This window comes from Carettochelys insculpta, chromosome 11, assembly GCF_033958435.1.
Source record: "Carettochelys insculpta isolate YL-2023 chromosome 11, ASM3395843v1, whole genome shotgun sequence".
NCBI classification, from domain to species: Eukaryota; Metazoa; Chordata; order Testudines; family Carettochelyidae; genus Carettochelys; species Carettochelys insculpta.
In genome coordinates, this window is record NC_134147.1 from 50,323,933 (window position 1) to 50,340,810 (window position 16,878).

Consider the following 16,878-nt stretch of genomic DNA (forward strand, 5'->3'; position numbering starts at 1 on the left):
GATCCATGTGTGGCCCACAAGACATCTGTTTACCATCGCCCGTGTACAGGGTTGCCAGATTATGCTGGTTTCTGTCCATGTCATTTTTTTCACCAATATTACTTAAGTGACACACACATAAAGCCAGGGTACAAGAAGTGAGGTGTGTGCTGGTTGCACACAACAGTGTCATGCATCCATTCTGCATCCAAAGCATTGCTATGGTTCAGTTAGCGCACCCCAAAAATCTAGGTACACAAGCACAGTTAATAAAACTACCCTGTCCTAGGAGAGTGGCTTGATTATGACAATCTTGCAGCCCACTGAGATGGAGGGCCACCCATGCAGCCCACTCACTAGCCTAGATTGCCCATCATTGCCATGGACAAAACATGCTGAAGGCATGTACCCAGTCTCACGTAGAGCATATCAGATCCTAAGCCTCACCACCACCCGAGGTGAGTTTCTTTTCCAGGTTCGCCAATGCAGGGTACAAAGGCCCAGTGATTCAATGAGATCTGGGGCACCCAGCCGTTGCCTTTCCTATTGTGGCTGCAGCAATGGCTGGAGCTCTGGCCCCCTTTGAATTGCTGCTGGAGCACTGCAGTGAGCACTCCATAGGGCTGTAAGGGTTGGGGGAGCCCAGCACCGTAGTTCAGATGGTGCTAAGGGCTGGCTGCCCCCAGCCACTTCCCTTCCACCTGACGATCCCCCTGCACCTTGCCCTGGGGCCTGTGGTGGCTGCTGCCCCCACTATTCTCTTAACTCTCATTATCAGCCATGTCTACCCGACTGACAGTTTGGCATTCCTAGCTGTAGAAGCTGATTGTGTGCACATATAAGCTTAGCCAAAGCATGCAGCATGGCTCAGCTGGCAGAGCTCAGCTCTGAGCTGTGAGTGCAGAGGAGAACACACACATTACAAGCTGAAATCAAAGACTTTCTCAGCACACAGCACAGTAAAGCTTTTTAAGGAGATGTATGATGATGGACAGACACCAAGATCAGAGTCAGAAAAGAGAGAATAAGCTCCTGCATCATAGGGGTGCACGCAACAGTGACTGATCATCATCACTGAAACACTCACGGTCCAGCATGCACTGCCTAAGTCTGCAATCTTCACTCCCATTTGCATCATACCACAATGATCCAAATGATTGCCAAGAATTCCTGCATGAAACAAATGAAACAGAGAAATCATCTTCAGCTCGTAACTTTGCTAGCCACTAAAAAACGTGGCTTTAAGACCAACTGGATTTATGGCTTATTACCATCAGGGCCATCCCTACCAGTGTTGGTGTCCTATGCCGCCCACGACCAGCACCCCTCCCGCTATGAGGGGAACAGCTGTTCTGCAGGGTGCAGGGGAAAAAGCTGCGGGGAGTAGGGGTTGCCAGTTCTCCCTGACTGGATGTCTTGACCACCATTTGCTGCCATGATGCCTGGTCTCTCCAATCCAGGAGAGCTGGCGAATCTGGAGAGGAGCAAAGCAGAGCAGGGAGGCTCACCTACATCTGCAAGGCAGCAGACAGGAGGTGTGGTGGGTGCCAAGCTGTGCAAGCAGTGGTGGGAGGACTCAGAAGGAACAGGAGGTGGCCTCTCAGCTGGCATGAGACAAGTGGACTTTGAGGGGAGAACCGCTGCTTCTCTCCAGCTATGGGCTGCTCAGCTGTCCCTTGTTCCACCCAAGTCCTCTGAGTGCTCGGGGTGGGGGAGGTTAGCCAGGGGATGGGGCTGAAGCCAGCTCTGAGCTCTGGGGAGGGTTGGCCCAGGAATGGGATGGGCACCCTGGAGCACATCCACAGCACATGGCTGCATAGGACACCATGAAATGATGCCCCAAATTTTGTGGTGCCCCACATGGCTGCATGTTTTGTGTATGGGTAGTGACAGCTGCGTGTTTTGCATATGGGTATAACAATCTGTAAGTCACTTATCTTCCTGTGGCTACAGGGGTGTAATCGGGCTATTCCGCCTTCCATGGTCCCTGTGAATATATGCTAAGCATTTCTGTTACATTTCAGAGAAGCAGCCATGATAATCTGTTTCAGCAAACACTAGGAATCCAGTAGCACCTTACAGACTTTTTTAAGGTCCCACGGGTCTGCTTGTCATTAATGCTCAACTCTCTGATTGATCTTGTGATTAGCTGAGACACCCTGATGCCCTTCCACCCCTGGGAAGGAAGAGTACTGACTAATTCGAAAGCGTCTTTCATCAACAGAAGTTGATCTAATAAAAGCTATTACCTCACCCCCTTGTGTCTCTGTCTCCAGACTAACAGGTATAGCACTCAAGGGCTACGTCTACACGTGAACGCTACATTGAAATAGCTTATTTCGATGTAGTGACATCGAAACAGGCTATTTCGATGAATAACGTCTACACGTCCTCCAGGGCTGGCAACGTCGATGTTCAACATCGACGTTGCGCAGCACCACATCGAAATAGGCGCAGCGAGGGAACGTCTACACGCCTCAGTAGCACACATCGAAATAAGGGTGCCAGGCACAGCTGCAGACAGGGTCACAGGGTGGACTCAACAGCAAGCCGCTCCCTTAAAGGGCCCCTCCCAGACACAGTTGCACTAAACAACACAAGATCCACAGAGCCGACAACTGGTTGCAGACCCTGTGCACGCAGCATGGATCCCCTGCTGCGGCAGCAGCAGCCAGAAGCCCTGGGCTAAGGGCTGCTGCACACGGTGACCATAGAGCCCCACAGGGGCTGGAGAGAGAGCATCTCTCAACCCCTCAGCTGATGGCCGCCATGGAGGACCCCGCAATTTCGATGTTGCGGGACGCGCAACGACTACACAGTCCCTACTTTGACGTTGAACGTCAAAGTAGGGCGCTATTCCTATCCCCTCATGGGGTTAGCGGCTTCGACGTCTCGCCGCTTAACGTCGATGTTAACATCGAAATGGCGCCCAACACGTGTAGCCGTGACGGGCGCTATTTCGAAGTTAGTGCCGCTACTTCGAAGTAGCGTGCACATGTAGACACGGCTAAGATGTGTCGTTCGTGTCTGGTTTTCCCTTTATCTAAAGTCTTTCAGTCTGGTGAATCTTACACTGCCTTACAGAGAGGTGATTCCTCTTTACCCCTCATTGAAATGCTGCCACTTCCATGTGCTGAGGAGCAGAATGCGGAAGAATCTGGTATCTAGCTAAAATGGCCAGAGGGTGTTAGAAAAACAAACTGTAACTGTCTGAAGTGGAGCATCGGGGTCTGCACCAAGTCAGAGGAATGAGGGCACCCTATTGGGTCAGTCACACACCCAACTCACTGCATAACAGGGCCCTTAGCAACATCAAGCTAGGGCATTGAGGCAACACTGACTAAAGACAGAGCACTGCCTACCAAGTTGCTGAGACATAACAGAGAGGTAGCATCTTAGTCTGTATTCTGACAAAACAGAACAGCAGTCATGTAGCATTGTAAAAACGAACTAAACGATTTATTAGGCAACGAGCTTTCATGGGACAGACCCACTTCTTCAGATCCTCGAGTCCCTGAGGTCACAGCCATAGCACTGCCAAGTTTCTGCTGACAAATTCAGCAAGAGGAAATGGGGCCCCTGCAAGGTATAGCCTTCAGAGCAGATACTATGTGCCAGGTGACTGAAAGGTGACCAGCTGCTTTTTGAATCTGCTCTGAGAAGAGACTCCCATTTCCCTCAAATATCTTCCAGATTATGTTACTTTACAATGAAGCAGTGGTCAATATATGACCTACGCTATCATGCAAGCCTGATTCAAGTAAAAATCTGTCAGTACGTTAGTGCTACCATTCACCCCAAAACATCAGCTCCACAAAACAACTGCACCATGACACAAGCCTGTCATAAAATGGTTATATCTCCCACGTCATTTCTAGATGGTGAGGAATATCTCTGGTGCAAATACCCAGAATACAATTGCTGGTGGTGTGTTTAAAGTACAGAAAGGAAATAGCGTTCTCAGAGAAAACCTAAATAGACTAGAGTAGAATAGAGTAGTTTAATAGACACACAACGTGAACTACATATTCTCCTCTGATGATTTCTTGTCAGATGTGATTGTCTGGAGCACAAGTGAGGACTAGGTTGCACTGGCAGAGCTGTGTATATGTATGGGCAGGACTAAGGGAGAGCAGACCTGCAGTAGGGAGTTGGAGAGATGCTGCAGGTCTGGATTGAGGGGCATCAGCAGAATCAGAATAGCAGGGACAGGTGTGTCTCCATCTCATCATCATGTCCCCATGTATTGCATAGTTTTGAAACTGTTGCTGCCTTCCAGCAGATAAGACAGATACTTACTTCCATAACTGGTGTTCTTCAAGATGTGTTGTCCATATCTATTCCACTAGAGGTGGGTGTGGATGTGCATACTCAGTTGCTAGAAAATTTTCCCCCTAGCCAGTAGCCATCAGGCTGGACCACTGACTCCTGGAGTGGCGCCGACGTGGTGCCCAATATAAGCACCACCAGCTCTGCTGCCCTCTCTCCCCCAGTTTCTTCTTGTTGGCTACTCCATCACTGGGGAAAGGTGGGAGGGATTTGGAATGGACATGAACAGCACATCTCGAAGAACACCAGTTATGGAAGTAACAGTCTTTTCTTCTTTGAGTTATTGTTCCACTGTAGATAAATGCAAGCTGATGTTAGGAGTTGGGGACAGAGCCTTGGAATGACTGTAATACAGCTCTGCCCACTGCAGCATCCTCCCTAGTGTGCTGCATGATTGCGTAATGGGCTGAGAATGTATGTATGGAAGACCAGGTAGCCTCCCTACAGATCTCCTGAATCCATATTCAAGAAATGGGCTGGGAATGCTGCTGAAGATGCCTGCACCATCAGAATGAGCCCTGATGGGAGGCGGGAGAACCCCTGCTAGCTTGTAGCATTCCCTAATACAAGCCATTATCCAGGAAAAAATCCTCTGGGATGAAAATGGGAGGCCCTTCATCCTGTCCACCATGGCCACAAAGAGCTGCTACGACTTCCCAAACTGTTTGGTCCCTGTCTATATAAAAGGCTAAGGCACTATGGAGGTCCATGGTATGTAAGCTCTGCTCTCTCGCGGTAGCATGATGTTTGGGTTAAAAAAAATGGTAGTGAGATGTCCTGACTGACGTGGAAAAAGGAGGCCACCTTTGGCAGGAAGGCCAGATGAAGTCGCCATCTAATCTTGTCCTTGTGGAACACAGTACAGGGTGGTTCCATTGTGAGGGCCCTCAGCTCAGACCCTCTTCTGACCAAAGCGATGGCCACCAAAAATGCTTTTTGGTAACTTAGAAACAGCAGGGAGCATGAAGCAAGGGGCTTGAAAGGGGGCCCATAAGCTTGGCCAGAAACAAAGTGAGGTCCCAGGTGGGTAAGGGGTCCCACGCCAGTGGCCTAACCCTCTCCAAGCCTTTCACAAATCTCTTGACCATGGGATCTGAGAAAAGCAACGAAGACCTGGAGCAGGGTGGAAAGCAGAAATAGCCAAGAGGTGTACCTTGATGGAAGCCAGGGACAGCCCTGACTGACTTAGCTGCCACAGATAATCCAGAATCAAGAGGAACATGGCACCAACGGGAGATAACCCCTTCTGGAATGCCCAAACCATAAACCTTTTCCACTTCTCCAAGTAAGTGGCCCTCATGAAGGGTTTTCTACTATTTAAAAGTACCTTCCTCACCAGGTCTGAGCAGGAAAGTTCCATGGCACTCAGCCATGAAGCTTCCATGCTGTGAAGGAGGCTGGGGTGCTGAAGGTACCCTTCCTTCTGCATCAACCAGTCCAGGCATTACAGATCACTTCAGATCTGGGACAACAAGGAAGAAGCACCCATTTGCATAGGAAAACCCATACAACGTAGATGGGGCTACTATAAGGTGGGTGCAAAACTGGCTGGATAACCGTACTCAGAGAGTAGTTGTTAATGGTTCTCAATCCTGCTGGAAAAGTATAACAGGTGGGGTTCCACAGGGGTCTGGATTAGGACTAGATCTGTTCAATATCTTCATCAACCATTTAGACATTGGCATAGACAGTACGCTTATTAAGTTTGCAGATGATACCAAGCTAGGAGGGATTGCAACTGCTTTGGAGGACAGGGTCAAAATTCAAAATGATCTGGACAATTTGGAGAAATGGTCTGAAGTAAACAGGATGAAGTTTATTAAAGACAAATGCAAAGTGCTCCACTTAGGAAAGAACAATCAATTTCACACATACAGAATGGGAAGTGACTCTCTAGGAATGAGTACAGCAGAAAGGGATCTAGGGGTTATAGTGGACCACAAGTTAAATATGAGTCAACAGTGTGATGCTGTTGCAAAAAAAGCAAACATGATTCTGGGGTGCATTAACAGGTGGGTTGTGAACAAGCCATAAGAAGTCATTCTTCCGCTCTACTCTGCACTTGTTAGGCCTCAGTTGGAGTATTGTGTCCAGTTTTGGGCATCACATTTCAAGAAAGATGTGGAGAAATTGGAAAGGGTCCAGAAAAGAGCAACAAGAACAATCAACGGTCTAGAGAACATGACCTATGAAGAAAGGCTGAAAGAATTGGGCTTGTTTAGTTCGGAAATAAAGAAGATTAAGGGGGACATGATAGCGGTTTTCAAGTATCTAAAAGGGTGTCATAAGGAGGAGGGAGAAAACTTGTTCTCCTTGGCCTCTGAGGATAGAACAAGAAGCAATGGGCTTAAACTGCAGCAAGGGAGGTTTAGGCTGGACATTAGGAAAAAGTTTGTAACTGTCAGAGTGGTCAAACACTGGAATAAATTGTCTAGGGAGGTTGTGGAATTTCCATCTCTGGAGATATTTAAGAACAGGTTAGATAAATGTCTGCTGGACAACTGGGAAGAACTAGAAGACGACGGCAGCAGATGGAGGCAGGGGTTACACAAGGGCCTTCAGAAGGGCGAGATGAGGATCAGACAGCTAGCAGAGGAGAAGCGAGCGCACAGAAAGCACACTAAGGACTTGCCAGACACCCACCACATCTGCGAGAGATGCAGCAAGGACTGTCACTCTCATGTGGGTCTTCATAGTCACAGTAGACGCTGTAAATGAAGTCCTCAATTGAAACTATAAAGGGCGCGATCCATAGTCTATGCAGACTGAAGGATGCCTACTACAACTACTAGATAAATGTCTATCAAGAATGGTCTAGAAAGTACTTGGTCCTGCCATGAAGGCAGGGGCCTGGACTCAATGACCTCTCAAGGTCCCTTCCAGTTCTAGCATTCTATGATTCTATGATATCCATGGTACCAAGTAAGGTCAGGGTAACCTGCCCTTTGCCCTGAGGGAAATGGCTCCAAGGCCAGCCTTGCTGATGCCGAGCTTCCTCTTTATACTATGGATTCCTATGGAAAAAGTGGTTTTGACTTAACGTTTCGACTTACAGTGCAATTTTGAGGAATGAATTTTGTTGCAGTCCAAGTATGTGCCGTACTAGAAGAACATGCATTGTACTGTAAGGCTGTGAGTAATTGCTCAGAAGCAGTGGAAAGGTATCAGAAAATGCTCATAATTTTCCAGTTGTTCCTACACACATACCCATCTGCAACAGCGTTATCTATACACAGACAGACCTGGACTGAGGCATGAATGGTATATAAGACAGAGAGTTCACTCCTGGAAGCTAGAAGCGGAAAAGCCCTATCAATACAGGATAATCTAGGGCAATGGCCTCCCACCAGTCAGTGCAGGAATTTCTCTGAGTGTGTGTTTGCCCTTGACATGAAGTCTTCATAGGCTGAGGTTGGAATATTCTTGTTCCTGTATAAATCCCACTTTCTGTACTAAACTTTGCAAATCTTTATCCTTTCCAGTCTACCTGGTCTCTTTAGGCCCAGATTTCCACTCTGGCTCCAGGCAGCTTTGTCATGTAGAAGCTTCTGGAAACTCTCCTCATCCATCTGCAGCAATATGTTCTCTGGCTTGATGTCTGCATGGATAATCTGACAGTTTTTGTGCAGGAACTGCAGCCCTGCCAGGACCTGAGTGAACCAGAGACAGTGATTAACAAACAGGAATGGCAGAGACAACTCCTAGGAGCAGTTTGTCACCAGAGAAAGAGTCCAACATACTTGTTATTAGATTCTGATGTTTATGAAGCATGAAAGACAGATAACATGTAAAATTCTGTCTGAGGCCATCCTTATCTAGGAAACCTCACGCATCGGCTTGGTGTCAGCATCCGAAAATAAGATGACAGCAACCTGAAGGAAAGCTCTGTGAAAACACAATTGCCTTTCTCCAGCAGAAGCTGGTCCAATAAAAGATATTACTGTATATCTTACCTACCTTGACGGGCTAGGAAACATAAGAGGAAGTTGTGTGATAAAACTAATGGTTTCATCAAAGGACTTAGAAAGATTGGCGTGAAGTCTGAGCTACTTTGATTTACCTTAGCGAGACATGCGGAACTCACACATTATAATAGTACAAAGAAAGTAGATTTTGAGGAACCAAGTAGTGAGGTGCACTGGAAGGAAGTATTAAAATCCACCAGTAAGGAAGTGTCTGGGGACAGACAATTAAGGTACAAATGATATAATCTGACCAGGAAAAATAATGTAAGCAACAGTCAATCTCTCTTATGAACTAGCTGAGACTTGTAATCACTAATTATTATTATTCTGACCAGCAACACCTCTTTGTTTCCTGGTCTCTCTTGATTCTCACCCAACCACTTGTTTCATCAGCCTGTCGTCTGTAGTCCTATACTTAGATTGCAGGCTCTTTGAGAAAGGGACTGTTGCTGGGTTGGCTTCCCAGAGAGGTTCCTCTGCCTCTGGGTCAGTGGGCTACAGGGTCCTTCCTCTTAGTATAGATTTTTACAGTGCCTAGCACAAAGGCTCCGAGCCTCTTGGAAGTATCACATTACAAATGAGTAAAAATAAAGTCTTCAGTGTGTGACAAAACTTTCTCCTCAGTCTTGATGGGTCCTGCGCTTTCAGGCAGATTGCTCGCCTCAGAGGCTCACAGCAGCCCTCGGTTTAAATACTTCCTCTCGGGCAGAAGTATGCAAAGTGGGAGAAAGGCTCTCTTGAGGGGGCATGAAAGTTTGTAAGGGGAGCGCAGCATGATCAGCTGCTGGGTCTCAGGCTCATTCATCTAATTAAAAATACTGAAATATGTTACTGTTTGAATGTATATGTATTCACATTTACATGTTGATTAAAACTTTTTACTTTCCAAATACTTATTTTCTTACACATGCTAAAAGGTTTCTTTTTTGTTTCCATATGAATGTAATGGAAACTTCTGTTAGCTTGGGCTTCATTAGACATGTTGGGGGCCTTACTAATTGCAGGGATGAAAAGTGGGGCCCAAGATAAAATGTTTGCTCTTGGATGACATTACTGTTTGTTGAGCCAGTGTAAGCATTGGCCAACATGAGGAAATAAGATGAGACCAAACTCTATAGTCTCTGGTGCCCCTTCAAGTGATTCAGGCAGGACAGACCCCTATATCAAAATTTGTCCTTCCCCATGCTTGATAGGGAGTTGGTGATGGGGAAAACATGGGCTGACCCTCTACTCTGGATTCCAGCCCAGGAACCTCATCATAGCAAGTGCCTGTAATGTCTCCAGTATCAGCAGTGTGACAGCCATGATCCCCTGGGCCACTTCCCTACAGCCCATCCCAGCACCATCCTTACCACAGGATCTTCCTTCTGGTATTTGCACATACTTGTCTCTCCCAGACCATCCTCAGCGCCCTCTCACCCCAGCTTCTCCCCCTCTCCCATGAGCTTACGGAAGGGAATCCCTTTTTAACCAGTCTCCACTGACTTTTCATTGGCCCCAGGTGTTCTGATTAAGTCTGTCTCACTTGATTCTAGAAACTTCCTAATTGACTCCAGGTGTTTTAATTGGCCTGATTACCCTAATTGATTCTGGAAAGTTCTTGTTGGCTCTGGATTAGTCCTTGTTCATTCAACCTGGGAAAAGAGACCTATTTAATCTAAGGTTAATATCCTTCCTTCTAGCACTCTTCTGTAGCCCTCTGGCCTGACCCTGTCACACAAGTGTTGGGGAGAGACCCAAACAAGAATAGATAGAGTTAGTAAAGTGTGTAGGAAAAAGAGAAGAACAATGCTTCCTCACTTGAGGAGAAGAATATTTTATTATCAAGCAGGGAGAGTCTGGAGAGTCAGAATGTAAGGACTTAACTCAGTGGCAGGCATTTTGTTTTCCATCGTTCATATGCAAAGTTGCCAGATTCTCCTGGTTTCCACCCGCATAGGTTTTTTCCTACTGGTATTACTGAAGTGGCATGCACATACAGCAAGGGCACGTGAAGTGTGGTGTGTGCTGATTGAACACAACATTTACAGTGAGACCCCTCTGCATCCAGTCACAGAACTGCTACAGGTCAGTCAGCACACCTTGCAAGTTCCAGGTACACAAGCTCAGTCAGCAAAATTACCTAATCCCTGGAAACAGGGTTCCCTCTAATATTTTCTATCCATGAGTGTAATAAATTTTGTTATGTGTGCGAAGGCATAGGGAGATGTGCACCACAAGTTAGAACACCTGCTGCCAACTATGGATGGCTGTGAGCACTCGGCTAATCAGCTGGGTGGCACCTGAATTTCTCCTGGGCAGCCACACAAGCATTCAGCTTATAGGGATCACTTCCTGGGGATTGTCTTGGACAGTTTTGCAGTCCCCTGAGATGAACAGGGGCCACCTACACAGCCCACTCATTAGCCTGAGTTGCCCATTGTTAATTGATAGGGAAGAGAACATACTCTAGTACACGGCAAATGAGTGTGGAAGGAAGAATTGAAGTGAAGGAGGACAGTTGGGCCAAAGCAGGAATGGTGTCTAAGGACTTATGCTACAGGCCAGGGCAGCCATATTTCAAGATGCTCTGCAATCTGCCTGCACCAATATCTAAAGTGAGGAATTACTATTTGTAAACAATTTCTGTAGTGGCTCAAGATTAGTTTGTGCACTTTGTTTTATTTCTTAATAATAAGAAAATGAAGTGTCAGTAGAGGAGTTTTAGAACAAACTGATAAACTAAACAGTAATAAGTCACTGGGACCAGATGGCATTCACCCAAGAGCTGTGAAGGAACTCAAATACGAAACTGTAGAACTACTAACCAACCATCCTTTAAATCACCTTCTGTACCAGATGACTTGAAGATACTTAATGTGATGCCAATATTTTAAAAGGGCTCTAGAAATGATGTTGACCATTATAGATCGGAAAGTCTAATGGCAGTACTAGACAACTTAATGAAAACTACAGTAAAGAATAGAATTTTCAGACACTGAGATGATCATAATTTGTTAGGGAAAAGTCAATATGTTTTTTGTAAAGGGAAAGGATGCCTTGCCAATCTACTAGAATTCTTTGAAGGGGATCAACAAGCATGTGGACAAGGCAGACCCAGTGAATAAAATGCACTTAGATTTCCAGAAAGCCTTTGACAAAGGCCCTCACCAAACGTGCTGTCCTGGGATAAAAGTGAAGGTCCTCTCTTGGGCTACATCCACACAAGAGGCATCTGTCGACAGAAGTTACTATTGGAAGAGATATTCCAAGAAAACTTCTGTCAACAGATCATGTCTACACATAAAAGTGGATTGATCTTTCAATCCACTCTGTCAGCAAAAGGGCACCCAGAGTATCTCCATGCCTTTTTTTGTCAATAGTTTCTGTCAACAAAACATATTTTGTGTGTATACGCTCCTTGAGTTTTGTAGACAAAACCCCAATTTTGTCTACAAAACTCTCTAGTGTAGATGTAGCCTAAGACTGATAAATGGTTAAAAGATGGAATACAAAGGGTAGGAATAAATGGTCAGTTTTCAGACTGGAAAGAGGTAAGTAGTCATATCCTGAAAGGGTCCCTACTAGGACCAATCTTATTCAACATATTCATAAATGATCTGGAGGAAGGGGTAAAGAGTAAGGTGGCAATATTGGAAGATAATACTAAATTACTCGAGAGAACTTAGACCAAGGTAAACTGCGAAGAGCTTCAAAAAGATCTCACAAAACTAGGTAACTGGCAACAAAATGGCAGATGAATTTTAATGTTCATATATTCAAAGTAATGCATAATCCCAAATATATGTAGAAAATGATGGGAACTGAATTAGCTATTGCCACTTAAGTGACAGATCTTGGGGTCGTTACACATAGTTCTCTGAAAACACCCACTCAATGTGCAGCAGCAGTCAAAAAACAATTAGAATATTAGGAATCATTTTAAAAGCGATATAGGATAAGACAGAAAATATCTTACTGTCTCTCTAAATCCATGGTACACCCACATCCTGAATATTGTGTATAGACATGGTCATCTCATCTCATCTCAAAAAAGATATCTTGGCATTGGAAAAAGTTCAGAAAAGGGCAAAAAAGAATTATGGATTTAGAACGACTACCTTATGAGGACAGATTAAAAAGAAGCGGCATTTCATCTTTGAACATAAGAACAGCCATACTGGGTTAGACCAAAGGTCCATCCAGCACAGTACCCTGTCTGCCAACAGTGGCTAATGCCAGGTGCCCCAGAGGGAGTGGACTCAACAGGTAATGATCAAGCAATCTCTCTCCTGCCATCCGTCTCCAGCTTGTGACAAACAGAGGCTAAGGACACTATTCCTTACCCGTCCTGGCTAACAGCCATTAATTGACCTAACCTCTATGAATTTATCTATTTCTTTTTAAAACTCTGTTATAGTCCTAACCTTCACAGTCTCCTCTGGCAGGAGGTTCACAGGTCGATTGTGTGCTGGGTGAATAAGAACTGCCTTTTATTTGTTTTAAATCTGCAGCCCATTAGTTTCATTTGGTTTCCTCTAGTTCTTATATTATGAGAACAAGTAAATAATTTTTCTGTATTCACTTTCCCCACACTACTAATAATTTCATATACCTCTATCATATCCCCCCTAGTCTCCTCTTTTATAAGATGAAAAGTCCTGGTCTCTTTAATCTCTCTTCATATGGGAGCCACTCCAAACCCCTAATAAGTTTAGTTGCCTTTTTCTGAACCTTTTCTAATGCCAATATCTCTTTTTGAGATGAGGATACCACATCTTAACACAGTATTCAAGATGTGGGTGTACCATGATCTTATATAAGGGCAATAAAATGTTCTCCATCTTATTCTCTATCCCTTTTTTAGTGATTCCTAAAATCCTGTTTGCTTTTTGACTGTTGCTGCACACTGTGTGGATGTTTTCAGAGAACTATCCACAATGACTCCAAGATCTCTTTCCTGATTAGTTGTACCTAAATTAGCCCCCATCACACTAAATGTATAGTTGGGGTTATTTTTTCCAATAGGCTTTACTTTACATTTACCCACGTTAAATTTCATTTGCCATTTTATTGCCCAATCACTCAGTTTTGTGAGCTCTTTTTGAAGTTCTTTACAGTCTGCTTTGGTCTTAACTATCTTGAGCACCTTAGTGTCATCTGCAAACTTTTCCACCTAACAGCATACCCCTTTCTCAAGATCATTTATAAATAAGTTGAACAGGCTTGGTCTTACAACCGACCCTTGGGGAATGCCACTAGTTATCCCTCTACATTCTGAAAATTTACCATTTATTCCCACCCATTGTTCCCCACCTTTTAACCAGTTCTCAGTCCAGGAAAGGGTCTTCCCTCTTATCCCATGACAACTTAATTTACGTAAGAGCCTGTGGAAGAATTCGAATGTGAAATTGCGGAGTTATTAACAGTGGTTTGTAACCTATCCTTTAAATCCGCTTCGGTACCCAATGACTGGAAGATGGCCAATATAACGCCAATATTTAAAAAAGGCTCTAGAGGAGACCCTGGCAATTATAGACCGATAAGTCTAACATCAGTACCAGGCAAATTAGTAGAAACAATAGTAAAGAATAAAATTGCAAGGCATGTAGAAGAGCACGAATTGTTGGGCAAAAGTCAGCATGGCTTCTGCAGAGGGAAGTCGTGTCTAACTAATCTATTAGAATTCTTTGAAGGGGTTAATAAACGTGCGGACAGGGGGCACCCAGTGGACATAATATACCTAGATTTCCAGAAAGCCTTTGACACGGTCCCACACCAAAGGCTTTTATGTAAATTAGGCGGTCATGGGATAGGAGGAAAGATCCTTTCATGGATCAGGAATTGGTTAAAAGACAGAAAACAAAGGGTTGGAATAAATGGTAAATTTTCACAATGGAGGGGGGTAACTAGTGGTGTTCCCCAGGCGTCAGTCCTGGGACCGATCCTGTTCAACCTGCTCATCAATGATCTAGAAAATGAGGTAAGCAGTGAGGTGGCAAAGTTTGCAGATGACACCAAGTTGTTCAGGATAGTCAAAACCAAAAGGGATTGTGAAGAACTACAAAAAGATCTCAGCAAACTGAGTGATTGGGCAGCAAAATGGCAAATGAAATTTAATGTGGGTAAGTGTAAGGTAACGCACATTGGAAAAAATAACCCCAATTACACGTACAACATGATGGGGTCAAATTTAGCTACGACAGATCAGGAAAGGGATCTTGGAGTTATAGTGGATAGTTCTCTGAAGACATCCACGCAGTGTGCAGCGGCAGTTAATAAAGCAAATAGGATGTTAGGAATTATTAAAAAAGGGATAGATAATAAGACAAAAGATATCATACTTCCCCTATATAAAACTATGGTACGCCCACATCTTGAGTACTGCGTGCAGATGTGGTCTCCTCACCTCAAAAAAGATATATTGGCATTAGAAAAGGTTCAGAAAAGGGCGACTAAGATGATTAGGGGCTTGGAACGGGTCCCATATGGGGAGAGGCTAGAGAGACTGGGACTTTTCAGTTTGGAAAAGAGGCAATTGAGGGGCGATATGATAGAGATATATAAAATCATGAATGGTGTGGAGAAAGTGAATATAGAAAAATTATTTACCTTTTCCCATAATACAAGAACTAGGGGACACCAAATGAAATTGATGGGTAGTAGGTTCAAAACTAATAAAAGGAAATTTTTCTTCACACAGCGCACAGTCAACCTGTGGAACTCCTTGCCGGAGGAGGCTGTGAAGGCCAGGACTCTATTAGGGTTTAAAAAAGAGCTCGATAAATTTTTGCAGGTTAGGTCCATAAATGGCTATTAGCCAGGGGTAAAGTATGGTGCCCTAGCCTTCAGTACAAGGGCAGGAGATGGATGGCAGGAGATAAATCACTTGATCATTGTCTTCTGTTCTCCTTCTCTGGGGCACCTGGCATTGGCCACTGTCGGCAAACAGGATACTGGGCTGGATGGACCTTTGGTCTGACCCAGTATGGCCATTCTTATGTTCTTATGTTCTTATGGTGAGGACTGAATTAGCTTGTCAAAGGATTTCTGGAAATCCAAGTACACTGGATCCCACCTCATCCACATGTTTGTTGACCCCTTCAAAGCACTCTAATATATTAATAAGACATGATTTCCCTTTACAGAAACAATATTGACTTCCACCCAACAGCTCATGTTCTTCTCTGTGTTTGACACTTTTATTTTTTACTATGTTTCAACTCATTTGCCCACTACCAATGTTAGACATGCTGGTCTGCAATTGTCAGAATCACCTCTAGAGCCCTTTCTAAATATTGGCCTTACATTAGCTACCTTCCAGTCATTGGGTACAGAAGCTGATTTAAAGGATAGGTTAAAAACCACACTTTACAGTTCTTCAATTTCATATCTGAGTTCTTTCAGAATTCTTGGGTGAATGCCATCTGGTCCCAGTGACTTGTTACTGTTAAGTTTATCAATCAGTTCCAAAATGTCCTCTAATGACACCTCAGTCTTGGACTAGTCCTTAGATTTGTCTCCTACAAAGGATGACACAGGTGTGGAAATCTCCCTAACATCCTCAGTCATAAAGAGTGAAGCAAAGAATTCACTGAGTTTCTCCATAACTACTTTGTCATCTTTGCATGCTCCTTTTGTATCATGATCGTCTAGGGGCCCCACCAGTTGTTTAGCAGGCTTCCTGCTTCTGATGGCCTTAAAAACATTTTGTTATTCCTTTTTGAGTTTTTGGCTAGCTATTCTTCAAACTCCTTTTTGGCTTTTCTCATCGTATTTTTACATTTAATTTGGCAGTGTTTATGCTCCTTTCTATTTTCCTCACAAGGATTTGACTTCCACTTTATAAAAGATGCCTTTTTATCTCTCACCGCTTCTTTTACATGGTTGTTGAGCCATGGTGGTTCTTTATTGGGTCTTTTACTATGTTTTTTAATTTGGAGTATACATTTAAATTTGGCCTCTATTACGGTGTCTTTGAAAAGTTTCCATGCAGCTTGCAGGGATTTCACTTTAGTCACTGTACCTTTTAATTTCTGTTTAACTGATCTCCTCAGTTTTGCATTGTTCCCCTTTCTGAAATTAAATGGCACAGTGATGGACTGCTGAGATGTTCTTCCCACCACAGGAATGTTAAAAGTTACTGTATTATGGTCACTATTCCAAGCGGTCCTGTTACCCCTTGGATCAGATCCTGCACTCCACTCAGGACTAAATCAAAAACTGCCTCTCCCCTTGTGATTTCCTGTACCAGCTGCTCCAAGAAGCAATCATTTAAGGTATCAAGAAATTTTATCTCCACATCTTGTCCTGAGGTGACATATACCCAGTCAATATGGGAATAATTGAAATCCTCTACTATTATTGATTATTTTATATTGATTGCCTCCCTAATCTCCCTTAGCATTTCATAGTCACTATTACTGTCCTGGTGAGGTGGTCAATAGTATATCCCTACTGCTATATTATTAGAGCATGGAATTTCTATCCATAGAGATTCTGTGGAACCTTTTGATTAATTTAAGATTTTTACTTCATTTGATTCTACATTTTCTTTCACATACAGTGCCACTTGCCACCTGCATGACCTGTTCTGTCCCTCCGATATATCTTATACCCCAGTATG

General features: G+C 44.2%; 1 protein-coding gene across 1 annotated transcript in view; it reads right to left on the reverse strand.

The window, feature by feature from the left end:
- Positions 1-16,878, reverse strand: part of LOC142019219 (SRSF protein kinase 3-like) — a 58,642-nt gene that overhangs the window by 17,163 nt on the left and 24,601 nt on the right. The window contains exons 6-7 of the mRNA XM_075005783.1: positions 7,796-7,958; positions 1,067-1,149 (exon numbers count right to left, since the gene is read on the reverse strand). Coding sequence (XP_074861884.1) covers positions 1,067-1,149; positions 7,796-7,958 — 246 coding nt within the window. The remainder of the gene's footprint in view (positions 1-1,066; positions 1,150-7,795; positions 7,959-16,878) is intronic.